Source organism: Hypanus sabinus, chromosome 1, assembly GCF_030144855.1.
Source record: "Hypanus sabinus isolate sHypSab1 chromosome 1, sHypSab1.hap1, whole genome shotgun sequence".
NCBI classification, from domain to species: Eukaryota; Metazoa; Chordata; class Chondrichthyes; order Myliobatiformes; family Dasyatidae; genus Hypanus; species Hypanus sabinus.
The window spans coordinates 177991161-178018788 of record NC_082706.1 but is presented as its reverse complement, the minus strand read 5'-3'; the positions used below and the strand labels follow the sequence as shown (position 1 = coordinate 178018788).

Sequence of the window (27628 nt, the reverse complement as noted above, 5' to 3'; positions counted from 1 at the left end):
AAATGGATTTCAACAATTTCTAAAGTTTCCTGATGTGATTTCTTTTGTTTTTCAGTCCCCGCAGTTTTAGAGCTCACTGCTCCATAGGTACTGTCAAAGACTATGCTTTCATCAGGAGAAAGTCTGATTCAGTATTTGTGCTGACCAGAGTTGGCAGGAGCAGGGGCAAGTGGTACTTCTTTGAATTAACTCAGCATTCAAATTAATCTCTAGGTATATATAGTACTTCTGAATTTCATGAAAGAATTGTTAGTAATCATCTTCTATTTATGTCCCCACTCCATGTCTTGTGTCACCCATAATTGGAAACATTTTCATATTTAACAAACTTAAATATTTAATATAATCTTAAATATTAATCATAATTGGAACATCTTCATATTTAATATAATCTTAAAGACTTTTATCAAATCACACCTTTGATCTTACCTTTTCTTGGGAAAAGAGTCTAGCCTATTCTGCTTTAAATATAATTTTTTTTTACAGTTTTTGTATCATCCTAGTAAGTTCTTTTGACATCTTTTCCAGTCTGACTACTTCCACTGGTAAAATAAGAACTGTTAAACAATGATCCACTCCATTTTGCAAAGGTTTTTCAAATTTACAGTTCGGTCTCTTGAGAAATGAACACTTTTTAAACACTATAATTAATAGTTATTTTGGTCAGTTTTGTAGAAATTAAAAATGTTATCTTCTGATATATTTACAGCGACAGAAATTTTGTTAAAAAGGCAGAACTATAAAGTTGCCTAGTTTATTATTTAAGATGTGTCTAAAATTATTATTTTTGCACAACATAATTGTCTTGAGCAATTGTTATACATCAATAAAAACTGAGTTTTAAGTATTTTCCATAAATGATAAATTAGGCTACAAAAAGACATAGGATTTTTTTATCATCTAGCTAGCGAAAGTGTCATCATAAATCATGGTAGCAGCTGTTTGTTCCAATTTGGATGATAAATTGCCCCTTGCCACCGGGGCATCATGCTCATAGCTGTCCAGTGGACCTGACCATGCCCCTATTCTCTAAAGAAGAATGAAAGGTAATGGTCAGATTTAATCTGTTGAGACTTCAATAGACCTCTACTTAGTTGCTTGTGTGGCACTGTAATTTTATTTCAGGTCACAGTCTCGAAACGAACTTGCAGTAGATGTCACATTAGTTTATTGGAATATGTTACACTGCTGCGGAACCTTGAACTTTGTACTGTGGTAGTTAATCTTCCAAAATATTTTCATGTGTCACATTACTGGTTAGATTTCTATCAGTATGAAGATAATTATTTAAATAAATCCCTTTTCAGTTCACTACCTTGTTTATTTTTGACTAAAAAACATAAAGAAAATGTGCTCTAATTATCAGGATATTTATTATCAATTCAGTTTTACATAAAAGCAATTTTTAATATACTATCTACTAATCTGAACCTTTGTCTATAATATTCATATTTAACTTTTTCCTGTTCTACACAAACACCAGATTCAATTTTGTTTTTGACTGTTAGGTATTTATTCACCTGTTTAGTTTTGTGCTCTTATGCATCATTTGCTGCTTTTGTAACACTAGATTGCATTTCTTAATTTGCAGGAAACTAAATAGGGTTCTTAAGCAACTTGACCAGAATACTCTACTTTGATCATTCTTGAATTTACAACAAGACATTCTGAGTTTTGTTGTTTGCTGTTTTAAATCATTTAAATATTTAACCTTCTAAGACTGCAAAGCTTCTTTCTTCACACTGTAGCAATTTCACAAGCTTTCAAAACAGCAGTGTTATTCATTTGCTATACACACAAAGTGCTGGAGGAACTCAGCAAGTCAGGCAGCATTTATGGAGAGGCATAAGCAGTTGATATTTTGGACTGAGGATGCGGGATCTCCAAGTGGCCACCCATTTTAATTCCACTTCCCTTTCCCATTCTGACATGTCAGTCCATGGCCCTCTCTACTGCTGCAATGAGGCCACACTCAGGTTGGAGGAGCAATACCCTATAGTCCTTCTGGGTAATCTCCAAACTGATGGCATGAACCTCAATTTCTCGAACTTACGGTAATTGCCCCCCCCATCACCACCACTATTCCCCATTCCCATTTCTCTCTCACCATATGTCCTTATCTGCCCATCATCTCTCTCTGGTGCTCCTCCCCTTCCCTTTCTTCCATGGCCTTCTGCCCTCTCCTAGCAGATTTCCCTTTCTCTGGCTCTTTACCTCTTTCATCAATCGACTTCCCAGCCCTTTACTTCACCTCCTTCTCCTCTCCCGGTTTCACCTATCATCTACTATCTTGTATCTCTTCCTCCCCTCCCCCCTCTTTTTTTCTCATCTTTTTTTCCTTCATTTTTGATGGAGGGTCTGCTCTTTTCCATAGATGCAGCCTGACCTGCTGAGTTCATCCAGCATTTTATATGCATTGCTTTGATTTCCAGCATCTGCAGATTTTATCTTGCTTGTGATCAAGACTCATTTTGTGTTTTTAATTTTCCCTCCACATGTTCACTGCCTTATATTCGTGTATATTAATTATCACTTTATAATTCACCAAATTAATTCTTACATTTTGTCGTTTGAGCTGGGCTCACTAGTAATTGTATTCTTAGATGTGTATTGAACTGTTTAAAGCAGTGTGGCCCAATATGAACACTTTGTTTCCAGAAATCCCTTTGCCTGACACTAAAAACAGATGCTTTGCGGTTGGGAATTAGCTTAACCTATTAAAGAGCAATATGCCATGAGTTCAGATTCCCAATAGGCAGATGAAGAAAAGAGGTGGGGGGGAAGGGCCAGAGTGGGGGAATAAAGAAAAGCGAAGGGGGAATCACCCGACAAATTGCATCACCAGTAAGAACAGCACAGACCGTTCATTTTACTGATATTTTGAAAATTGATGGTCTGAAGAAATAAATTATTAACTATAATCATATCATTTGAAAGAAATAATATTCAAAATATAAGTCTCACCAAGGTGAAAGATTTTGTCTCCTTTGACATTGGGTATATTCTCATACTTCATCATTACACTTTTTCCCTTCTCCCCATCCCAGTCACTATGGCATGGATTCGTTCTGCAGTCGGAGAAATGTAGTTTTAGGAGCTTGCTGCAGAGGAAATACCTGTGAGGCTTAATGCTGGAATTTTACAAAAAGTTGCATTGGATTCACAAAGCTTGCCTTGATTAAACTTATGTTTCTGTTTCCTCACAGCACACTGCAAGGAAAGTGGAGAGCACTGCTCAGTGAATCTCCCAATTCAACATTTTGACTTTCCTGTAGTCTTCACAAAGCTGATCTGCAACACAGTTTTAAATGTTACTGCAATGGTTCCTTTTGGTGAATATGAAGGTAAAAATTATATGTTTACTTCATGTTGGGGAATGTCCTGAACTATTTGTTATACATTTTAATTTATTAAAATAAGGTTGTTGAGCTTGAATGGATCCTTGCTGGAAATATGATGATCACCAATGCCGTTTACCCATCTGATACTCTCATGAGGAAACCTTATTTACTCTGAATTTCCAGCATCCAGAAACACAAAACTGATCTTTTAAGTTAAAAATATGACAGTTTAAGCCGCATGTTATTGATAGTCTTCATCAATGACATCTTGTACATTAATTTGGGAATGTGTGAGCCAGGTCAAATCTTGTCCTTTTGGAAATGATTATATTAATCTTACACATAGTATTTTTAGACCATAAGACATAGAAACAGAATTAGGCCATTTGGCCCACCAGGTCTGCTCTGCCATTCAATCATGGCTGATTCTCTTTTTATGTCCCTTCTCAGCCCAACTTTCTGGTCTTCTCCCCGTAATCTTAGATGTCTTGGCCAATCAAGAACCTATTAATCTCTGCCTTAAATAGACACAACAGCCTGACCTTCACGGCAGCCTGTGGTAACAAATTCCATGAATTCTGCACCCTCTGAATAAAGAAATTTCTCCACATCCTTGTTTTAAATGAGCATCTCTCTATCCTGAGGCTGTTCTCTCTTGTCCTAGACTCTCCCATCATGGGAAACATCCTTTCCACATCTACTCTGTCTAGGCCTTTCAATATTCCTTCCTGTTAGCCTTATAATCTTCCAGATCTTCCAGTTGAAATACAAAACTTAATTGCTGTGGGCAATATGTCACAAAGGCTTTAGACAGAAATTACTTGATAGATACATGATTTATTAATATCCTATCTGGGAATGAGGGCAAACTGAATTCCATTGCATTTATGAATTTTGTGGATGAACCTACAGACTGAGGAAGATTTTGGTCATTAGGCAGGCAAACGATTATCTGTTATATATTGCTTTATGATCCCAATATGGCGGTAGGGCAAAGGATAACAATCAGAAATGGGAAAAATCTGATTTATAGGCTTCAGTGTATACAACAGATGTGGAAGGAGGATAAATACCACATTATTATATTGAATTTTAAGGTTTAATTTCTATTACTAGAATCTTAGAGCATTATTTCACTGCATTTTCTCAATGGTTTAAATTTAATTTTGAAATACTTGTGAAGTTATATTTGACTAATTTTCTCAGAAGCTTTGTTATTTGCATATATATGAAGTAGAAAATTGTGAACAAAATTTTAAGTTTTACAAAAAAATTTTCATCTATAAACTGCTTTTATGTAGTCAGTTTGATCTTCATTGGGAAATAACTGGTCTTAACCATTCACTGTAAAATTTGGCTGTATTGTTAAAGGTACAATTCAAATTGAAAAATACTGCGGACACTGGAAATCTGAAACTGAGTATACCACGTTTTATGCATTTCTGTTTTTAAAAGTATTTGGTGTTTTTAATATTTTGAATGTTATTAGTGATGTAACTACATTGCAAATTTAGATTTAGGTTTGCTGAAAAACAGTGACAGTTGAGAAAGTAGTGCTTCCTCAGATGTCTATTATAATTAAGATTTATTAGATATTTTTAAAATGTAAACTGTTTTAGCATATTTTCATGCATCATTCATGATTATTTTTGCATATCGTAAATGATTTCTGGTGATGCCCAAGTTCGTGTCTTCTGTTGGCTGTAGACAAGAATGCTGGATATAGCAGATTCTTCAGTGACTGTAGCACAGGTAAATATGATTTAAAGGTTTGCACTAAATATGTGAAAATAGTTTTCCAGCTCTGAACACAGTCTTACTGGAATCCTGATCATTATCTTTGATGTTTAATACTCTGATAGGAAAAAGCATAGTCTATGTTATTTTTCTGACTTTCCAGAAAGATAATTGTTTATTTGGTCTAAGATTCAGATAGTTAATTAAAACAAGTTCACTCAGACACGAATCCACTCTATTAATACACGATTGAGATCTTCATTTTCACTTTATACAGTATTTTTCTATTTTTCATTAATTTCTGTTCATTACATATGTGAGTTTATTTCTCAGAACTGTTTGGGTGCACAGTCATGTGCATAGCCTGGGAACCTTCCCCACGCTTGTTGGAATTTTCCATTTGTGACATCATAACAACACTCAAAAAAAATCGGATTGTGGAGGTTTTCACATTTTGTAATTTTGGATAGTAGTGTTCAACCTGTATTGCAACAAACTTGCAATTGACTCTTTTGATATTACACAATATCATAAATTTTCTAGCGAGCCAGGTAAGTTTAAAGGGACGTGCAAGAGACTGTAGATGATGGAATGCAACATGCAGGAGGAACTCAGAAGGTCAGGTTGCATCTGTGGAGGAAAATGGACTGGTCAGTGTTTCGATTCAAGACCCATTGTCTGGATTAAGCAGTTTATATTGTTACAAAGGATGAACAACTCTGATGGGGAGAAGGGTGCTGAGTTGCCCATATGTCCCCCTCCCCTGGGAGAATTACAAACAATTACTGTTGCCAGGCTGCTAATGAGAGAGAAAGATGGAACAAAAACATACTGGGACTGGAACATTTGCTTCAGATAAGGGAGAGATAACACAGGGAGGAAGAGACTTGTTGTTCCACCATATTATGACTCCTGTAAGACTTATGGCTCCGGAGAGGGCTGTTTACTTGGTACCATTCTGTTCATTAAAATTCCTCAGTGGACAGCCGGAGTGAGCTGGTTTGATGGACTAAGCCATTCAAAACTGATTGACACCTGAGAACCCGGGAGTAGGGATAAAAGTGAGGTCTCTCTCTCCCCCCCTCTCTCTCCCCCCCTCTCTCTCCCCCCCTCTCTCTCCCCCCCTCTCTCTCCCCCCCTCTCTCTCCCCCCCTCTCTCTCCCCCCCTCTCTCTCCCCCCCTCTCTCTCCCCCCCTCTCTCTCCCCCCCTCTCTCTCCCCCCCTCTCTCTCCCCCCCTCTCTCTCCCCCCCTCTCTCTCCCCCCCTCTCTCTCCCCCCCTCTCTCTCCCCCCCTCTCTCTCCCCCCCTCTCTCTCCCCCCCTCTCTCTCCCCCCCTCTCTCTCCCCCCCTCTCTCTCCCCCCCTCTCTCTCCCCCCCTCTCTCTCCCCCCCTCTCTCTCCCCCCCTCTCTCTCCCCCCCTCTCTCTCCCCCCCTCTCTCTCCCCCCCCCTCTCTCTCCCCCCCTCTCTCTCCCCCCCTCTCTCTCCCCCCCTCTCTCCCCCCCTCTCTCTCCCCCCCTCTCTCTCCCCCCCTCTCTCTCTCCCCCCTCTCTCTCTCCCCCCTCTCTCTCTCCCCCCTCTCTCTCTCCCCCCCTCTCTCTCCCCCCCCTCTCTCTCCCCCCCCTCTCTCTCCCCCCCCTCTCTCTCCCCCCCCCCCTCTCTCTCCCCCCCCCTCTCTCTCCCCCCCCCTCTCTCTCCCCCCCCCTCTCTCTCCCCCCCCCTCTCTCTCCCCCCCCCTCTCTCTCCTGGTGTTGTTGGCAAACTTAAATATGACATTGGAGTTGTGCTTAGCCTCACAGTCATAAGTATAAAGAGAGTAGAGCAGGAGGCTAAGCACAAAGCCTGTGGTGCCCCTGTGCTGAGGGAGATTGTGGAGGAGATGTAGTTGCCAATCTGAACTGAACTAAGCATTATTGATAATTCTAATTTGATCTGTATTTCAATTAAATATATAATCTGTTCCTCATTTAAATGGTAATTTGATTTTTTTTATATACCTTAACTAGATGAGGCAGCTGCTTAATTGGGCCAAAATGTACTTGTCCCGATGTGTCCTAATTAACTGGAATCCACTATATTATAAACTACAATATTTAACAATAAGCAATAATAACTTCAGTAACATTAAATATTGATCTGTGCATCTTACAGTTGATTAGTTATAGGTTGTTGTTGTTCTTTTTCACGCCTTCTGGTGACGCTCAACCCAGCATGGATGGGAAGTGTTCAACGGACCTCTCTATCTTTGCTGGTAAGTGATCCAGTTATGGGAATTTCATAACACTTCCCATCCATGCTTTTTTAAATACTTTTAAAAATAGTACCATCAGACTTCAACGGACCTCTCTATCTTTGCTGGTAAGTGATCCAGTTATGGGAATTTCATAAGTCTGATGGTACTATTTTTAAAAGTATTTATTGATAAAGGGCACAAAAAGAAGATTAATGCAAACATACAGATAATATACATCGTCAATACTAAATCTAAGCGCGGGTATAATAATAACCGATAAGAAATAACTCTATCGTTGTCTAGGGGTTACTGTATTGTCCGATGGAAAGATAAGTCACTATCAGTTCGTTCAAGCTGCAGCATTGTTGGGTTTAAAAGTGATGCGGTTTAAACTTGCCCAAGTCTTTTATGATGTCAATCCGTTGAGTCAGGGGAGCGGGTTTCCCCGTTGTTAGCTAAAAAGCCGTTTTCCGTGGTTTCAGCCACCAATTCCAGCCACGGAATTGAACTCACGTGGCTTGGTTTCTGATGACCGTCTGCTGTTACGTGGTCGCTTAACGTTTCTTCTGGTGCGTCTGAGGGGTTGTTCCTACAGCCCCTCTTTTATTCTGACTCGCAGGGTCATAGATGTCAATTTGGTTGGGGGTGATGCAATCTCTCCCTCAACCAGCCCACTTTGCCCGAGGGCATTCATGTAGCAGAGCATCTCAATCCACAAATCTGTCTCCAAGAGACAATGGCCATGTCCCGTAGCTTTACATCGCTATTGGGGGGGGGGGGGGGAAGAAACGTGACATCCTGCACGTCTCCCCCTCATGTCTTGGGCCCCCCGTTTGACTCAACCCAACAGTGATCTGGCGATTCTCACAAAGGAGGGGGCTACGGACGTAACAGAAGCATGCAAAGGACTGGCAGATTCGAACTCTGGACCATTGGATTGAAGGTTCCGAGGGCACCATGAAAGTGCAGATACCAGTACGCCACTGACCAGCTAATAGCTATAGGCTAAACTTAGGAAAATATCTGGAATAGATCAGTTGTAAGTTTTATTGTTAAACTGGAGCTATATAGTATTTTGCAAAAAAAGTACATCATTAATATCAAGGAACTTCAATTTATCATTGTCTTTGGCCCATAGTCCTCTAGCTCTAATTATAAAGCCAAAGAATTCTAAAGTCTTGCCTTCTGTAAATTCCTTTTTGTCTTTCACTGTGTATGACCATAAGACATAGGAGCAGTGTTACACCATTCAGCCCATCGAGTTTGTGCCATCATTCCCTCATGACTGATTTATTATCCCTCTCAACCTGCCCTCTCCTGCCTTCTCCTCATAACTTTTGACACCTTTTAATAATGAAGAAACTATCAACCTTTGTTTTGGTAATATTTTCTCCTCTTCCCAGAAAAGATGTTTTAATTATCTTATTGGAGAGCTCGAGGGATTATCTCTCTCAATTACTAAATTGAAAACTTAGTCTCCAGTTTTGAATTACTTAGGCCTCTGTCACTATTTCTTGCATATATGACCTTGTCTGCATATCTGGGAGGAAATGGAAAATCTCTTTCATATTTCTTCTGATAAGATTGTCAAGTTCTCTGCAGCAGTTTTGTGAGGCTTCTATTAAAATAAGATCTTGAGATCATATAGGTATTGAGAAGCTTGAGCTTCTGTATGGTCTTGAGTTTTGCTCTTTCCAGTTTCTGACCATCCTTCCAGTTTCACTTTATACCGCATCACGGATCTATTCTTGCTCCGGTGTATTCTTTGACTTCGCCAGGTGGTATACCGTCAATGTTAGATTTTTCAAAGACCCATTCTTTGCAGCTGTTGTAGATGATAGGGTTTTTCTCTTGCAGATGATATAAAAACTCATAGTTTTCTTTGTTAACTTCCAATCCAGTGGTTTCAAAAAAAAGTTTGTAAAATGTTAATGTTACATCATGAGTTGCTTAAGATAGTCGGCAAAGACTAATGCTGAACAACTGGTGGCTCTTTCAACGTAATTTGAACTCCTCTGCTTCTGCTCTCCAGTGTGCAAATGAGTGGGTACACAGTTCTATGGAAAAGGGTGGGAGAAATGGGACACTCCTTTTGATGTCATTGTATTCAGTTCTCTCATTTCAGTCCAAAACAGTATTTGTATTACTATATAAATCTACCATGATGTCTGTTGTGACTAACTGAGGCACATAAAAGCTTTAATTGGGAAATATAAAAGTCTTTATTCACACAGCAAACTTTCAGGAGAGCCCCAAGAGACTCTTACTCCCCTGATGCAATGTTTTATACCTTTTTAACACAAAAATAACAAACAAACTGCAGTTTGAAAAGCTATAATTATCTGCTTTAACATTTTGAATGTAGTCAAGTAATCTTACAGAATTCTACATTTATGATGGTGGCACATCCCAACTAGCAAACCCCCTTTTGATTATTTAGTTCTATTATATGTTCTGAAAGCCTTGGATTACAAACTCTGGATATCCGAGATTTCTCCTTTTGATACAGTGTTGAGGGTGGCTCTATGTAATTAGAATATTACATGACAAATCAGAACTCTTACATGGCAGAGATATGCTTTTAACAATGTGCTAATAAGAATACCTGATCATTAGGATAATTTAGTGCATTTTTCACTGTTTCATGCATAATGTCCATGAGATTAATAGGTCCCTATACTAACTCAAAGGAAACAGTAAAATATCTGATGGAATGAGTTGGTCTAAGTTCTGTTTGCTATGGAAAAAAAAATCATGTCTGGTTTCCAAAATCTACATACGAACTCCAGATCTATTGAATTGCCTTGCTCTTCGGGTGATCTGAGATATTATTATGACTCTTAATTCGGCATCCTTAGTACCTAAGTATCTCCTAGAAATGTGTGCCAGTGTCTCATCAGCTACACATTTTCACATTACCTGGCTATCTACGACTATGTTCACACCTTATTGAATATTTCAAGAGGGCACTGATTACTTGATGCCGTTTCCAGTGTCAGTTAGCTGTTATCCAAGATCTTACCATTTTAAAATTCTTTGATACCTAAACCCTCGCAACCATACTGAGTTTTTGAATTCCCATGATCGCCAGGCTGCTTATAGATTAAAATATTTAGTCCTACCTCCGTCCTCATTGCAAAACTCCATCTTGAGTTCTTCAAAGAGACTTTTTGGAGGCATAGCTCATGGAGTAGTTCTTCTATTATTCTGGAAATCTCAGTCTCCTTGAATTTCTTTGTTTGAATCTGTCATAAATTATTCCTTAAACTGGACTTGCGTCTCTGTCTTGAGATGTGCAACATAGATTAAATCATCAAATTACTCTTGAGTCATTTCTTACATAAACTTTAAAAAGTGGGAGATCCTCTGAACAAGTTGTCTGAACAACTTTTGTCATCAGAAATTTTGACCTTCTGATTGAACACATCAGCTGTTATGAGAATGAGCACTGTCAATGCATGGCTGTATATACAGGTACTTCTACTTTAATATTCAAAAACAAAATCATGAAAATTGCTTAGGGCTGAATTGTGTTTATCTCCTACCTGTTGACAAAAGCACCATGTGACTGAAGGTACAGCAGAAATTGAAGGCTTGTTTGTTTAAGTACTGTTGTCTGTTTAGGAAGTAATATTATCCATGTAAGCCCAAATTTAGCATCTGGTTGAGGTGACTTTTTACCTTCAGACCTTACAGCTTCCCAAGCACCTTCTCCTTAGTAATGGCAACTACACTAACTTCTGTGTCCTGACATGTCTTCCATGTAGACTGCCGCAAAATACCTCTTGAGTTCGTCTGCCATTTCTCTGTGCCTATTACTACCTCACCAGTATCTTCTTCCAGCAGTTCAATATGCACTCCCACCTCTCTTTTATTCTTTATATATCTGAAAAAACTTCTGCTATCCTCTTTTATACTATTGGCTAGTTTACTTTCATATTTCATCTTTTCTCTCCTTAATACTTTTTAGTTGCTTCTGGTAGTTTTTTAATATTTTCCCAATCCTCTAGCTTCCCATTAATTTCTGCTGTATTATATACCTTCTCTTTTGCTTTTATATTGTCTTTGACTTACCTTGATGGCTACATTTGCCTCATCCTCCCTTTAGAATATTTCTTCTTATTTGGGATTCATCTGTGCTGTGCTTTCCGAATTGCTTCCAGAAACTCCAGCCATTGCTACTCTGCCATCATTCCTGCTAGTGACCCTGTTCAATCAACTTTGGACAGCTCCTCTTTCATGCCTCTGTAGTTCCCTTTACTCCACTGTAATATTGATACAGTCGGCCCTCCTTACCCTTGAGGGATTGGTTCCGGGACCTCCCGCAGATACCAAAAAGCATGGCTGCTCAAGTCCCTTATATAAAATGGCATAGTATTTGCATGTAACATACGCACATCCTCCCATATACTTTAAATCATCTCTAGATTACTTATAATACCTAATATAATGTAAATGCTATGTAAATAGTTGTTATACTATAATGTTTAGGGAATATTGATAAGAAAAGGAAACTATATGTTCCTCTCGCTTGCAACACATGCAGCGAATGAATGAGACGTGAGGCGAACAATGATCAAACAACGAGTAAATCTTGAAATACCTGTACAATAGTTGTTACACTGACTTGTTTAGGGAATAAGGACACTTTGAAGGAGGCTCAGTAATACTAAAGTCAGGAACTGTATTGAGGGCTGAGGATCTTCAAATATTGAATATCGAGACCAGAATTGCGGGTGCTTTAGTTAGAAACATTGTTAGAGGAAGCTGTTTCTTCTTTTTCTTTGCATCATCAAACAAATCTTGCAGTGGTTGTAGGTAAGTTGTTATCCCTCGGTGATGAAGGGAAAGGTAAACTTGGGTAGGGGGATAGGTAGATGGGGGAATGGATTAAGGGGTATGATTAGCTTATGATCAATTGTCTTATAGGTACCTTATGTTACTGAGCAATTAGAAAGAAACTTTACCCGGCAATAGGTGACGCAGTAGGCATTGTTCTCTCAAAGTGCTAAGCATAACTAAATATAGGTATAGTGAGATTGAAGGGGCATCTCAAGGCATAACTAAATATGGGACAGAACATTCAAGAGAAGGGGGAGGTGCCAATATGAGTAAGTTAAGTTGTAACCAGACTAGTCATGTCAGAAATAATTATAACTAACCAATAATGATTTTACATCTAATTGTATCTTAGCATGTGATCGAAACTATTCTAAAACTCTATTAACTTGCGCAATTATAATATTTCCTGTAATGATCAATGTAATAAATTGTGTTTGGGGGTGGGCAGTGTCCGGACTGTCTCTTTGGGAGATCAGTCTGTAACTTTCCCCCATAGCATGCTATGAATAAAAAGTGAAGTTTGACAAAGTATCGCTTGTTTTATGGTTTTATTGAATTCATGGTATCTTACGCTATTGCATCGGGTCAATCTGCCGTTGACATCAGGTGACACGGAGGCTTCGTTCTTACCGAACTTACGGCCCACTTCGGAATGCAACATGCCACTTTTTAAAAGATTTGATATTTCTACTTTCTCGGCGACAGATAGCACTTTACGCTCCCTCTTTGCCTTTGAGGAATTGCTTTGACCATCTAATTGCCTTTTAGGAGCCATTTTTTCACAGGAACAATGTAGCGAATAAACGAGACACGAGGCGAACAACGCTCAAACAACAAGTGCTGGAAGAGCACTTCCGAGTTTTCTTGATTCGTGGTTGGCTGAATTTGCGCATGCAGAACTTGCGGATAAGGAGAGCCGACTGTACATCTGACTTTAGTTCTCCCTCTGCCAATTGTCTTGCGAATCGGAATTTGCTGTTCTTGAAGCTTCACGAAAGTTTCCAGATGCAGTGATGAATCTAATGATGGTTCCAGTAATTAAATCTTCCAACTCGACATGACGTGAACAATGAGATGTGCCATTGGAATCACATTTTAAATAATATTGCTTGCTGCAAAATAAAAGCAACATTATTGATTTTATTGTTTGGGGGGGGGGGCTCTCAATAGATTGCAATCATTATTGTTTTGCACAAACCAATTTAGCATATTATCTTAGAAAACCAAGAAGTATTCTTTTTTACTTTCGACCAACATTTAAGAGAACATGTTGTTGTTTTTGCGGAACTGAAAAGATCTGTCTTTCAGCAAGTCTTAATTGGAAACAGTGATACATTGCTCTGAGAGTTATTAAATGATGGATTCAGATTATTTATTCAAATACAGTTGAGTGAATTGTGAGACTGATGATAGTTAGGAACTGGAGTAAATTTTGGATACAAATTTATTTTCAATTGCAAGTGAGTTTATTTTAGTGTTTTTTTCCCTTAAATGAGCTATTTCCTGTTGAGGCCATGAAAATCAACATCCAAAAGTGCTTATATATACAATCTGTTCCATTTTCAGCAACTAAAAGTTTAAATGCTGATAGTTGCCAACTGAGTGCCCATATTAGGGGTTGAATTTTCTGTCTGCTGAAAATGGACTGAAAATAATACTACGACTAAAGCAAAGATACACAGCCAAGTGAAAATTAAAGTTTCTGAGCAACCTATTTTGCTAAAACAGCTGAGAAAACGGATCCAATCAAAGTGAATCTCTAAACCGTTTTTCAAATTGTTAACATAAATAAATTGAAATAAATATTTGTTCATTCAAATTTGGTTGGAAATATCTGAGCATCAGAGCATATTACAAATTGTCTTTGAAATCCTGAATGCCCTTGGGCTGTAAATAGCAATCCTGATTCAATTCTTGGGAATGATTTGAAGCGTCCAGTCTTAAATGGACCATATGTTAGTTCCTTTTTTTGCCAGGTTTTATCTATTATTTAGCACTAAAATCTTTAATGGACATGTTGTGGAAGCCAAACCAAGCATTTGGTTGAGGAGCAGTAGTAGGAGTAAGGAAGGTCTGACAGACTAACTTGCATTATTTTAATGCAAGAAACCAAACAGGTAAGGCAAGTGAACTTTGAACATGGATACTTACATAGAGCTGGCATAGTAGCTTTTGCAGAAACATAGTTCGGCTATGAGCAGGACTGGCAGCTCCATGTTCTGAGGTACGAATGTGACAAGTGTGATAGAAGGTGGGGAGAGAGAACGGGGAGTTGATTTATTTTTAATTAGGGAGATCTTCACAGCAGTAATTTGGATATTCCTGGGGGAATCAAATAGATGGAACTCAAAAATAAAAAGGGAGTGATAATCCTGGTGGGATTGTACGATAGAAGCACGCTAAACCTGAACTCCTCCATCTCACTTTTATAAGTCTCCCACTTGCCCCCGGTAGTCAGCAGGAATTAGAGGAGCAAATGTGTGCAGAGAATACAGGTGGTTATAAAAACAAAAGGATTGTAATAATTGGTGATTGTAACTTACCATGTTGATTGGGACTGCCATAGTCCAATGAGCTAGATGCGGCAGAATTTAAGTGTGTCTAGTAAAGTTTTTTCAAGTGATGTATAGATGGCTGTAGTAAAAATGGGCCCACGATGGACCTCCTGTTGGGAAATGGGGTGATTCAAGTGTCTGGAGAGTACACTGGGACAAGTGAACGCTATTCTATTAGTCTGAAAATAATCATGGAACAGTGTTAGACTGGACCATAATTTAAGGACCCATTTGGGGGCAGGTTAATTTTGAAAGCATTAGTCAAGAATGTGCAAAGATTGATTGGGGAGGTAAAGGGATATTTGGCACGTGGGAATTTTTAAAAGTGAGAAGGGGAGTTCATTGTTGGCATGTTTCTGTTAGTGAGAAGGGCAAGGCTGGCAGGATCAGGGAATGCTGTTCAACAAGATATTGAGGCTCTGATTAAGTAAAAGGAAGCAGTGTCAGGTACTGGCAGCTGGGTTCAAGAGAATTTCTTATGCAATGTTAAGGGTACACAAAAGAGATACAGAAATGCAAAAGGAGAACATGAAATAACTTTGTAAGTTCAGGTAAAGGAGAATCCCTTAAGTATATTAAGAACAAAGAGTAACTAGGAATTTAATAGGGCCTCTTAAAGATCTCATTGGTCATCTATGTGTGGAGCTATGGGAGATGGGCGAGGTCTTAACTGAATATTACGCATCTGTGGAGAAGGCTATAGAAGTGAGGGAATTCTTGAAAAGAGAATAGTGATGTCTTGGAACATATCCCAGTTACAAAAGAGGAGATGCTGGTAGCCTTGAACTGGATTAAGCTGAATAAATGTCTGGAGCCTGATCAGGGACATTTTGTTGGAAGGGAGAGAAGAAATTGCAGAGGCCACAACAGAGGTATTTGTATCATTTTTAGCCTCGGGTGAGTTACCAAAAGGCTGGCTACTACTGTGCTTTCATTTAGGAAGAAGTGCAAGGATAGGCTAAGGAACTACAGGCTAGTAAGTCTTGAGAGAGTTACTGGAAGGGATGATATGAGAAAGAGAGAAAATATATCTTCATTTGGAAAAGTAAGGACTGATGAAGGATAGCATGGTTTTGTTCTTCAAAAGTTGTGTCTCTTCAATGTGATTGTTTTTTAAAGCCAAAAGGATTGATGAGGGTGGTAGCTATTGTCTTCTTGGACTTTATCAAGGCCTTTGCTTGGTCATACATGGAAAGTTAGGTCACATGGGATCCTGAGTGAGCTGGTTCAGTGGATCCAAAGTTGGCTTGGTGGAAGAAGTCGAAGAGTGCAAATGGAGGTGTGTTTTTCAGATTGAAGACTTTTGAAAAGCATTGTGCCACAGGGATCTCTGCTGGCTCCATTGCTGTTCATCATTAACGATTTGGATGAGAATGCATTTGGCATGCTTAGTAAGTTTGTAGATAACACCAAAATTGGTGGTGGTGTCGCCAATTAAGAAGGTTGCCTCGCATTACAACAGCATCAATATCAACTGGGAGAATGTGCCATGGGATGGTAGATGGTTTAATTTGAACAAATGCGATATGTTGTTCTTTGTTAGGTTGTACTAGGGCAGACCTTGTACAGTATCTTGGCGAACAGAGAGACTGGGGAGTAGAGTTACATTGTTCCTTGAAAGTGGATATATAAGTAGACAAGGTCTTGAAGAAGGTATTTGGCATGCTTGCTGTCATCAGTCAGGACACTTGAATACAAGAGTTGAGATGTCATGTTACATCTGTTCCACATGTGGACTATTGCATGTAATTCTGGTTATCTAGTTGTTTGAAGGATCTTTTTAAGCTGCAAATGATGCAGAAGAGATTCACAAGAATGTTAACGGACTAGAAGGCAATTCTTCCAAGTTTGCCTCTATTTCCCCTCAGAAAACAATATACTGAGCACAACACCTAGTCTAGTAAGCCTTCGCTAGAGTGAGAGTGTGGTTTGTGTATTTAAAAAAAAAATTAAGAATCAACATATTAATGGTTCAGGAACAAAATATCAGTGTTGCATGTGGCTCTATGTACACTTAAGCTCCCAGTGCACGTCCATCACCAGTACATCCAGCTGCTCAGTCTTTTAAATATATATTTTGTTACACTGAATCTGTTCTGTATCACTGCAATATTGATTATTAACTAAATTTCAAAGCATGGTGAATGTTAATAAGCTGTCAAAATTGTATGTCGAACATCATCAATCATGTTAATTTGACATCTTTTGGATACAAACTTTAGAGGATTAATTAGTGTAACGTTCAGTGATTCAAAATGTCAGTGGAGTTTCTTTTGTTCACTTCCCTACATGGCATTTGTTCTAGGCATGTGTAGAACAACAAAAACATTTCTACCTAGTTGCCAGCAATAACTCTGTACCATTGGTATTCATTGGGTGGGTTCGTCCGGTAGGTATTTTTCTTTGCAATAGCAGGCTTCCTGTCCAGGTGATTAATTACAAAAGGGTTTGCTAATAACTGCTTACATTTAACCAGCTATGGCATGAAGGTACACCTGAATAATTAGGAATTGGGCACTAATTCCTTATTTTAAAGAAAGAATTCAGATACCGCTTTTTGGATAGCTTGAATATTTGACCGAGATAGAGAACTACTTACACTGATCATAACACTTCTAAGTGTCACCTGTAGTGTAAACGTTGTTTAAAAATAATTATGCTTATTTTAGTATGTTTCAGACTCATTTGTCTCAAACACATTAATCAAAGAATTACATTTTATGATAAATGACTCTAATGTAGACAAATATTGACCATTTGCAAAGGCTAATCAGTAAATGTGGTATTTAGTTCTTGCTGCATTTCGATACTTCTGAACAGATTATCATTGAAATGACGTTAGACGAATGATGATTTGAACATAGGCACATTTCCATGTATTTATAGGCTATTTTTTTAACCCATGTGCAGCTTTCGTTAAAACAAATTAGGATAAAATTGTTGATGAACACATACAAAATACTAGAGTAACTATGGAAAACAATCAACACTTGGGGCTGAGAACCTTTATGAGGACCCTTCATTAGGTCTTGGTTTGAAACGTCGATAGTTCATCATCCTCCATAGATACTGCCTGACCTGCTGCGTTCCTCCACAATTTTGTGTGTATTGCTCAAGATTTCCAGCATGTGTAGAATTTTTTATATCATTAAACTGTTAATTCCTCATTTTTGACATGGAGTCAGAGTCATAGAGAAGTACAGCACAGAAACAGGGTCTTTGGCCCATCTAGTCCATGCTGAAACCATTTAGACTGCCTATTTCCATCAACCTCCATACCCCTGCCTTCTATGTACCTATCCAAACTTCCCTTAAATGTGAAAATTGAGCTCACCTGCACCACTTGTGTTGGCAGATTATTCCACAGTCTCATGACCCTCTGAGTGAAGAAGTTTCCTCCCATGTTCCCCTTGTACTTCTCACCTGCCTGGCATCTCTCCTGTCCTAACTGAGCAGATGTAGTTTACCTAGAGTTTTTTCTTTTTACTTGCTTTCTCTGACGGAAGCCTCGAAGAGCTAAAGCCTCAAGATCACCACTCTGTTCACTCCAATGGCCGCTGCGCTTGCCTGTGCCTTCCTTCAATATGCTCTTGCTAATCAATTCTGAACACCAAATGGTTGTTGGTCAGAGCCCGGATAAACTGCTGCAACCTACTGCTACTTTTTTCTACTCAGTCAGTGGACCTGAGTGAAATTCCCACCTCTCAAGATTCTGATGTCTGAATTGGTCACTGGTCAGAGCTCAAATAATAACTTAGGCTCCACAAGGACTAGATTTAAGAGTGTTTCACTACGTTTTACTGTTATCTAATGTATGCGACAACCCAGCCAGAAATTAAATTGTATTTCACTTGAGCTTTGTTTATTGATTACAGCTCAATGTTCAACATATCATACCTTCTGTACTAACCAAGAAGCTCCAAAACCTGGGCCCCTGCATTTCCCGCTGCAATTGGATCCTTGTCTTCCTCATCAGGAGACCACAACAAGTTCAGATCAGAAATAACATCTGCTCCTCGCTGACAGTCAACACCAATACATCTCAAGGATGTGTGCTTAGTCAAATACTCTACTCTCTCTAAACGCACCAGTCTTTATCGAGGGATCAGCAATGGAAAGGGTGAGTAGTTTCAAATTCCTGGCTGTCAGTCCTGGGCCCAACATATTGATGCAATTACAAAGAAGGCTTGACAATGGTTATTCTTCATTGAGGAGATTTGGTATGTCAACAAAGATTCACAAATTTCTACAGAAATACCATGGAGAGCATTCTAACTGGTTGCATCACCGTCTGGTATGGAGGCACAACTGCATAAAATTGTGGATCAGCCAGCTCCATCATTAGCACTAACCTTTGCAGAATTGAGGACATTTTTAAAAAGATGATGCCTCAAAAAGGTGGCATCCATCATTAAGGACTCCCATCACATGCCCTCTTCTCGTTGCTGTCATCGAGAACGAGGTACAGGAGCATGAAGACACAGACTCACCATTTTAGGAACAGCTTCTCCGCCATCAGTTTTCTGAATGGACAATGAATCCATGTACACTACCTCACAAATATTTTCCCTCTTTCTGCACTACTTATTGCAATTTACAGAGTTTTTATTATATATTGTACTATATTGCTGCCTCAAGACAAAATATTTCTCTATATGCCAGTGATTTTAAAAAAAATGATTCTGAGATGTACCAAAGATGCATCATTATTTATATCACTTTCAGCATTTCCAGGATCTTTCCTGCTCTAGGTTATCTTTCATTTCTGGAAGTGTTACAATAAATGTTACAACTTTGAACATTGGTCTGGAATATCTTTTGCATTTATAGCATTGGTGTTTTTGCAAATAATTTATGTGCCTTAAAGTCAGACCGTGAAGGCCTTTGAGCAAATTGTTTCTTTGTTACACTTGGTTTTTGAGAAGGGAAAGGAGAGGTTTGCAGACTCCACGTTTCACCCCAGCAATTTACATTGCAGTAAAAAAAGTGCTTTTTGAATATCTACTCTGACATCTTTTTAATGTATTTTTTTGGCATATTGGTGATTTAAATCATATTTTAAAATTAAAAGTTTGCAAGTTACTGTATCTGAAATGCATTATGGTGGTGATATGATTAGAAACAAAATATTTTAAATCTGTTTTCAGCATTTTCTTTCCTTTGGCCTCATTCATGTTTATTCTAATGAGATAGGAAATGTACTTGTGCATAGCTAGGTATCTTCAAATTGGGGTAATGTTGGGTGGTCTCAGATTGAAGTTCAAGAGAGCATTCAAAAGGGGAAATGCCATGGATTCAAGAGATGTAAGCGATGTTTTTACAGAAGAATATTTAAACAGTTTGTGCAAGTTAAAGTGATGCAACCTTCAGAAGTATTTAATAACACTGACAACCCCCTGATGTAAAACAAAATGAAAAGAACAGTTGAAAGAAGAACATTGGATTATGCATTTTTCTGTCGTGTAGTTTCAGAGAAAAGTGCTTTGGATAAATTCTTGGTTCAGAATTAAAAAACTGTGTAGTGTTTTCTCCTTTAAATTGTAACCAAATGAAAATAAATCCATGTGACTTTAAAAGATATGAAAAATCTGTAACTGTACAATGTGAGTGTGTCTGTGAGAGATACTGTATTTTATGGCTCTCTAAATGATGCTTGAAGATGAATGTAGGATCAGGCAGAATTGGGAGCATCCTTTTGAATCGAGGGGAAGTGGACAGTGAATTTGTGTGTGGAAGTTTCATTCTTTACTGTCTGTAGTTTTAGAAGTTATTCTAGTAATAAAAGTGGGAAGAGATTTCCTCCTGTACTAAAAAGACATTTTACAAAGAAAGTTACAAAACTAGAGAGATAACTGTCAATTTTCTTCAAAAACTTCCTTTAAGGTTTCCTAGGGTTTAGCTGATCATCCTCATTGGTTGGAGAGTAATTTTTGACACTGGTTCTTGAAATGACCACACACTTGAATGTTTTTTTTTGTTTCACCTGTTCCAGATATTTATACTTTAGATATTCATACAATAAAAATACTTTTATTATCCCAGTAATTTTCTTTCACTTCATGTTACAAGGCTTTTGACTCAATGTACAACAGTGTCCATTCCAAATTTAATTCCCCTTTTCCCCTTCCAGTTAAAAATGTATGATATACAAAAAATTGTAATTTATAATTGTATTAAGTCATGTTGTATAACATTGTCTCTATTTGATAATTAGCGGAAAGAACATTTAATTTTCAGATGAGGTTTTGATTATTCTGAAGGAAACCACCTACTTGTTTGATAATTGCAAAAACTTAAAACTTAAACCAACTGAGCCTGGTAAAGTATCTTGACGTTAATATGAAAATCTAATTTTGGGTTCACTAATGTTCTTTGGGGGTGGTGGAGTGGAGATACATCTCTACCAGCTGGGGTGTAAGGTGCTTCTTCCCTCTGCTAGCCTACAGGCTACCCTAGGGCAAGGTGTAGCACCTGATTAGCACCCCCCACCCCCCCCCGATCAGGGTCACATGAAGCTATGGGCATATGAGTAGTTGGTGTATAACACAAGTCCTGCTTATGTGATCACTGACACTATGCAGACAATCTCAGAAGAGTATTGATAATGGGTGGGGTCACCCATCTTGTAAACACACTGCCAAGAAAAAGGTAATGCCAATCCACTTTTGTGGAAAAATTTGCCAAGAACAATCATGGACATGGAAAGACCATGATCGCTCATGTCATACGACATGGCACATAATGAACAAACAAATGTTCTTTGGGGACATTACCCAATCTGGCCTATGCTTGCTTCTAAAATACCATCTGAAATGCTTGGCAAACTGCACTGCTCAAGGCCAGTTTTGGATAGGTAATTCATACATGAAAGAATTAGAAAGCCATATGAAATTAAAGGTCTGAAGTTCATGCCTGGACAGCATCCCACAGACAAGTTGCTGGAGGATGTTCACAGAAAATTTCAGTCTCACGGAAGCAATGGCCCTGATTACTTTTGTATATTCATACAAACAATCCTGTATTCACTCCTTTTAAAAAAAAAATACACTTGCCCTTGCTGGTCTTTTTGTCACACAAACACAGGGTCTGACAATTATTGAGATCGTAACAGAAAATATTAGAAATCACATTTTAAGTTGCAGAGAAGGTGGTGAGAGAGATGGGTAGGACAGGGTGTTACCTCAGACAGTGAAGTCACTGTGGTTTAAGATGCAGCATTCCTCTAACCCTGTAGGTCAACGGAGAGAGTGGGAAGATGAGAATAAGGCTATAAAACCTTTAGAAGGTGATTTATGTTGTAGGTGCTGGTATTTCAACTGTAAGGTAAACAGTATAAATTATCCCTACAAAGGCTACAAATTTGGAAACAGAGTTTGATTGAAACTTGAGCATCAATATCATGAAACTGTAGAAAAATATATATTTTTATAGCCTACTAGTCCTTCTATGTTTTATAGAAGCAGGCAGGGCAGCACAAAGTATTTGCCATAAAACTAGAATTGACACTATTTGCTGGAATGATCAATATTACTGAACACAAGGAGATGGCTATAGTCCACCCAGTTTGCAATGGCAGAAGATTGCAGAAGTAAGCAGATTGTACTTTGTGTTTATTCTTGCAGTTTATTTGTTTGATTAGAAAACTATTCTGTAGCACAGATTTTTAAAAGAATGAATTGAAAATTAAAATAAAATAAGTGCACTTGTTTAAAGCAACTGAAGATCAACACAATAACCTGTTTTCTAAATCTCATTACAAATTTCTTTTCCAAACTTCAGTCTTTAAAAATAATCAAATTGGAACATTACATTCAATACCAAACACTAAAATATTAATATTTTGTCTCAATTCATTTTAATGTGATTGAATAATAAATATTAAATAATAGCATTTATTTTAGTAATGCTAAGTTATATAATGCAATATAATAAAAGCTTCTTTTGACAATATGCTTGTCAAGTTATTTTGTGAAGATATTTTAAAATTGTTGGTATTTATTACATTTTAACATTTGCAAAACAAGTTTTTGTAAAATGTAACATAATATTGATCAGCAGATTCCTAGTACAATGCAGATAAATTTCTGTTTCAAATTATTCTTCAGCAAAATGCAAAGACATCCCAGGGGCATATGTTAAGCAGAACTGTAATAGTTGTTGATGGAATTGTGCCAAATGTATATCCCTTTGACTTAAGCTGTGCTCATCACATCGATCAAATGGAAATATTGCATTGGGAGACACGCAGAGCACAGAAGCACCTACAGAAAATAATATAAATTAATTCAATATATCATTAGGAATCATATCCTGCTAGCTTTTTCAGTATCCAAGACCTTATTTAAACCTACAAATTGCATTATTCTTTTCAGATTACAATTTAGAATTGATATTCTTGTTCAAATGTACTCTTTGTTATCTTTACCATATCGTGCAGTAATGGAAATCTCGTATAGTAAAATCGCAATGACAGCATCTTGTTCCAGTACTTTGTCTCTCAGACTGAGTTTGGTATGTGCTTCAGATAAAGACATTCTGGCAATTTGGAAAAAGATTGAGAAATTTCAAACATAAATTATCTAGATGTTGCTCCAATGAAAATGAAAATATCTGCACATTCACAATTAACCTTTCCACCATTTATTTTTAAAAGTGCAATGAACAAGTAGCAGTGAATGCAGTTTATTGTTTAATTATAATATGCAAGAACAAACTAATGTACTTACAATTTAATTTTTCTTAAACTTTTATATATATTTTGAAATTGGATTTAGGCTTTTCTCTCTTTCAATAATCCCAATCTCAAATGCAGCAAAATTTCCAATATATCTGCAGCCTCAGCAGGATTCACAGTTATGTGCTCTGACATCAGCACTTAAATCATTTAATTTTTAAAGCATGTTTTTCAGTCTCAAGGAGCCGAGGATCTATGTCTCAACTTTGGGTAATACTATTTCAAGAGATACCAAATTCCTAAGTGCCAATCAATTGACTTATCAGGTGAAGATTAAGTAGTTTCTCACACTAAATGCATTATTTTTGTAACACTGTTATATAATAGGATATAATACTTTTGACAATATCTTTGTCAGGTAATTTGTGAAGATATTTTAAAATAAGTTTATTTGCAGTATAAACTTGCTTTAACAATCATATGCAGTAGAACTAATCTTGTGTTTGGCATCTAACTCGATCAATGGTTTGCAGTCTGAGGCATGGGCTTGGAACATGAGCTGCTACATCTAAGGGTTTGGTCAGTGGGCCGGAATGTGAATAAGATTCAATGCTGGGGTCTGCAGTGCTTCTATGTTTTGACGCTGAAATTCCAGCTGAAGCTCTCTAGATTCTATTTCTTACTATATTTAAATTCATCAGAGCTTTACTGCTCTCTTTAATTTCATCATTTTCACTGAAAAAAAATTATGTAACATGTTAAAAAATAAATGTGTTGGGCTATTTCATATGAATAACTTCTGATAGTCCAGAAAATTTGCTAGTCTGAAGTGAGATTAGATTAGATTCAACTTTATTGTCATTGTGCCGAGTACAGATACAAAGCCAATGAAATGCAGTTAGCATCTAACAGGAAATGCAAATAGTGTTATTTACAAAATAACTGTGAATACTGCTTAGCGTTGTGATGTGAGGTTCAGCAGGGTCACAGCCTCAGGGAAGAGGCTCTTCCTGTACCTGCTGGTGCGGGAGCGGAAGCTCCTGTAGCGCCTACTGGATGGGAGGAGAGTAAAAAGTCCATGGTTAGGGTGAGATGCATCCTTGATTATACTTTTCGCCCTGCCCAGGCAGCATTTATGGTAGATGTTCTCAATGGTGGGCAATTGGGTGCCGATAATCCGCTGGTCAGTTTTCACCATCCGCTGGAGTGCTTTGCGGTCTGATACAGGACAATTGCCATACCACACTGAGATGCAGTTGGTGAGTATGCTCTCAATGGTACAGCGGTAAAAGTCCATCAGTATCTTGGGACAGAGGTGAGCTTTCTTGAAGCTCTGCAGGAAATAAATGCACTGTTGTGCCTTTTTGATCAGGATGGAGAAGTCCAGGGACCAGGTGAGATCATCGGAAAAGTGGACACCAAGGAATTTGCTTAATACATGCTCCACTACAGCTCCATTGATGTAGATGGGGATGTGAGTGTGGCTCCTAGCATGCCTGAAGTCCGCAATGATCTCCTTGGTCTTCTGGGTATTAAGGGCCAGGCTGTTGTCGGCACACCACGTGGCCAGGTGCTGGACCTTGTCCCTGTAGGCTGTCTTGTCATCCTCTCTGATCAGGCCAACCACCGTGGTGTCGCCTGCGAACTTGATTATGGAGCTAGAACCTTGAACAGGAACGCAGTCATAGGTGAAAAAGGAGTACAGAAGAGGGTTCAGCACATAGCCTTGAGGCATGCCAGTGTTCATGGTGAGAGTGGAGGAGGAGAGGTTGTCTAACTTAACAGATTGGGGTCTGTTAGTCAGAAAGTCCAAGGTCCAATTGCAGAGGGATGAGCTGATACCAAGCTGGCGAAGTTTGGCGATCAGCTTGGAGGGATCACAGTATTGAATGCCGAACTAAAGTCGATGAATGACATTCTGACGTAAGAGCTGGGGCTGTTCAGGTGGGTCAGGGCAGAGTGAAGTGCCGTGGAGATGGCGTCTTCTGTTGACCTGTTGGTGCGACAGGCAAATTGATGGGGGTCCAGGGTAGTGGGCAGACAGGATTTCAGATGTGATAGAACCAGTCTCTTGAGCACTTTGCAATGATGGGGGTGAGTGCCACTGGGCGGAAGTCATTCAGGCCCGTGGTAGTGGAATGCTTCGGCACTGGCACAATGGTGGCGATCTTGAAGCTTGTGGGGACAACTGTCTGGGCCTGGGACAGATTGAAAATGTCTGTGAAGACCCCGGCCAACTGCCCTGCACAGACTCTGAGCACACGGCCAAGTATTCCATCCGGACCAGCTGCCTTCCGTACATTCACCCTGCTCAGGGTGGCGCAAACATCGGAGCTGGAAAGTGAGAGAGGCAGTTTACCAGGTGGGAGATCGGCTTTGAGGGTGACCTCCTTGTTCTCTTGGTCAAAGTGAGCGTAGAAGTAATTGAGCTCATCGGGGAGTGAAGCAGAGCTGGAAGGGGCACAGTACTAGGTGGTTTGAAGTCTGCAATGACCTGTATAGCATGCCATTTGCATGGGGGGGTCTGAGGAGTTGAAATGCTCCTTGATCTTCTGTTTGTATGTGTGTTTAGCCTGAGAGATTCCCCTCCTCAGGTTGGCCCTGGCTGAACTGTAAGTCTCCCGGTCTCCAGATCTGAAGGCTGAATCTCTGGCTCTGAGCAGGAGGTGAACCTCTCTGTTCATCCATGGTTTCTGTTTAGGGAAAATTTTATTTGTTTTTGTAATGTCACATTATTTATACACTTGTTGATGTGCTCAAGGACAGAGTTGGTATATAATTCAATGTTAATCTGAGAGGGCTTTAATGTCATTAGTAGGTTGGAAACATAGTGCTAATTATAGTACAATTCAACAGTAAAATCTCTTTTGGGACAAAAAAAAACAAAATGAAATGCTTTTGTTTATATGTGAAAACAGATTATCTGTTTATTAAAAAGACAATTGCCCTGGAAGATATCACACTGGACCTGCTTCATACTTCCAGCATTTTATGTTTTATTTCAGATTTTCATTATATAGGTTATTTTGTGTTTGGATTAGCACATTGCAATTTATAGAAGTTTGTCTTGTAAGCATGTTGCGTACCTACGTTACCATGCCTTGAGGAAAAAGCTCTTCATTAGCTGCACAATACTTTGGGGTATTCCAAAAGGCCATTAAAAGACACAATATAAATGCTTTTCTATTTATCTTGCATATATAGTGTGTACCTGCAGTATAAACTTGCTTTAACAATCTGTTTTTAATGTTGTAAGGACAATGTAGATCATTTTGCTAAATATTAATAGTTAATAACTTTAAAATAAAGTACTCACAATGTTTTCAATGCAGTTGTAGAAATTTTAGATCCATGAACAGGATCAGTTCGAACTCTCCTGCTTGCAGTGTAATACCCCTGAATAAGTCTTTCTGCTTTGATAGTAAGTGCAACTTCCTGATTTCTGGCAAATGCTAACAGCTGATCAAATATATTTTAGGTTAGTAGTTACAGTCATTCATAGACTGATTTAAAGAGCTGATTCACAGATACTTTTTTGTCACTGTATAATTATTAGAAATAGTGTAATTAAGTACTAATGATACATAAATCAATTTCAGTGTTGTGTTCTTCATTTAAATTGATTGCTTTCTTCATTGTAATGCACATAAAATGTTGTAGGAATTCAGCAGGTCAGGCAACTTCTATGAAAAGGAATAAAATGTCAACACTCAGGCCGAGACCCTTCATCAGGACTGGAAAGGAAGGGGGAAGAAGCCAGAATAAGAAAGTGAGGGAGGGAAAGGAGTACAAACTGTTAAGGTGATACGTGAAGGAAGGTGAGGAGAAATGAAGAGGTAAGAGGGGCAAAATAGGTTATGGAAAAAGAGGGATGGGAGGGAGAAATTGAAATTGGTGTTCATGCTATTAGGCCATCAGATTGGAGGCTAGCCAGATGGAATATGTGGACCTGACATAGTGTTCCCTCAAACCCTGTGGGAGGCAAGTGAGGAAATTGCAGAGGCCCTAGCAGAGATATTTATATCATCCTTAGCAACATGTGAGTACAGCACAGAAACAGTCCCTTCAGCCTATCTGGTCCATGCACCAAAACCATCGCCCTCTATACCCCCTACCATCCATGTACCTATCCAAACTTTGAACATTGTAATCAAGCTCACATGTGCCACTTGTGCTGGTTGCTCATTCTACACTGTCATGACCCTTTGAAGAGGTTTCCCCTCATGTTTGCCTTAAACTTTTGACCAC

General features: G+C 38.6%; 1 protein-coding gene and 1 long non-coding RNA gene across 22 annotated transcripts in view; one reads left to right on the top strand and one right to left on the bottom strand.

Moving 5' to 3' along the window:
• The window catches only part of LOC132400794 (uncharacterized), a 54761-nt gene that overhangs the window by 12245 nt on the left and 14888 nt on the right, over window positions 1-27628 (top strand). For 14 of the 21 annotated variants that reach the window (XR_009514403.1, XR_009514405.1, XR_009514402.1 and 11 more), the window contains 4 exons: window positions 56-213; window positions 3207-3344; window positions 5026-5093; window positions 18582-20742. This is a non-coding gene — a long non-coding RNA (uncharacterized LOC132400794). Of the gene's footprint in view, window positions 1-55; window positions 214-3206; window positions 3345-5025; window positions 5094-18581; window positions 20743-27628 lie in introns of those variants that run through there. The other 7 variants (XR_009514397.1, XR_009514368.1, XR_009514398.1 and 4 more) reach the window with 2 other exon arrangements.
• Window positions 22801-27628, bottom strand: part of mcmdc2 (minichromosome maintenance domain containing 2) — a 55732-nt gene continuing 50904 nt past the window's right edge. The window contains exons 13-15 of the mRNA XM_059982163.1: window positions 26697-26839; window positions 23132-23241; window positions 22801-22967 (exon numbers count right to left, since the gene is read on the bottom strand). Of these exons, the coding sequence (XP_059838146.1) occupies window positions 22801-22967; window positions 23132-23241; window positions 26697-26839 (420 nt within the window). The remainder of the gene's footprint in view (window positions 22968-23131; window positions 23242-26696; window positions 26840-27628) is intronic.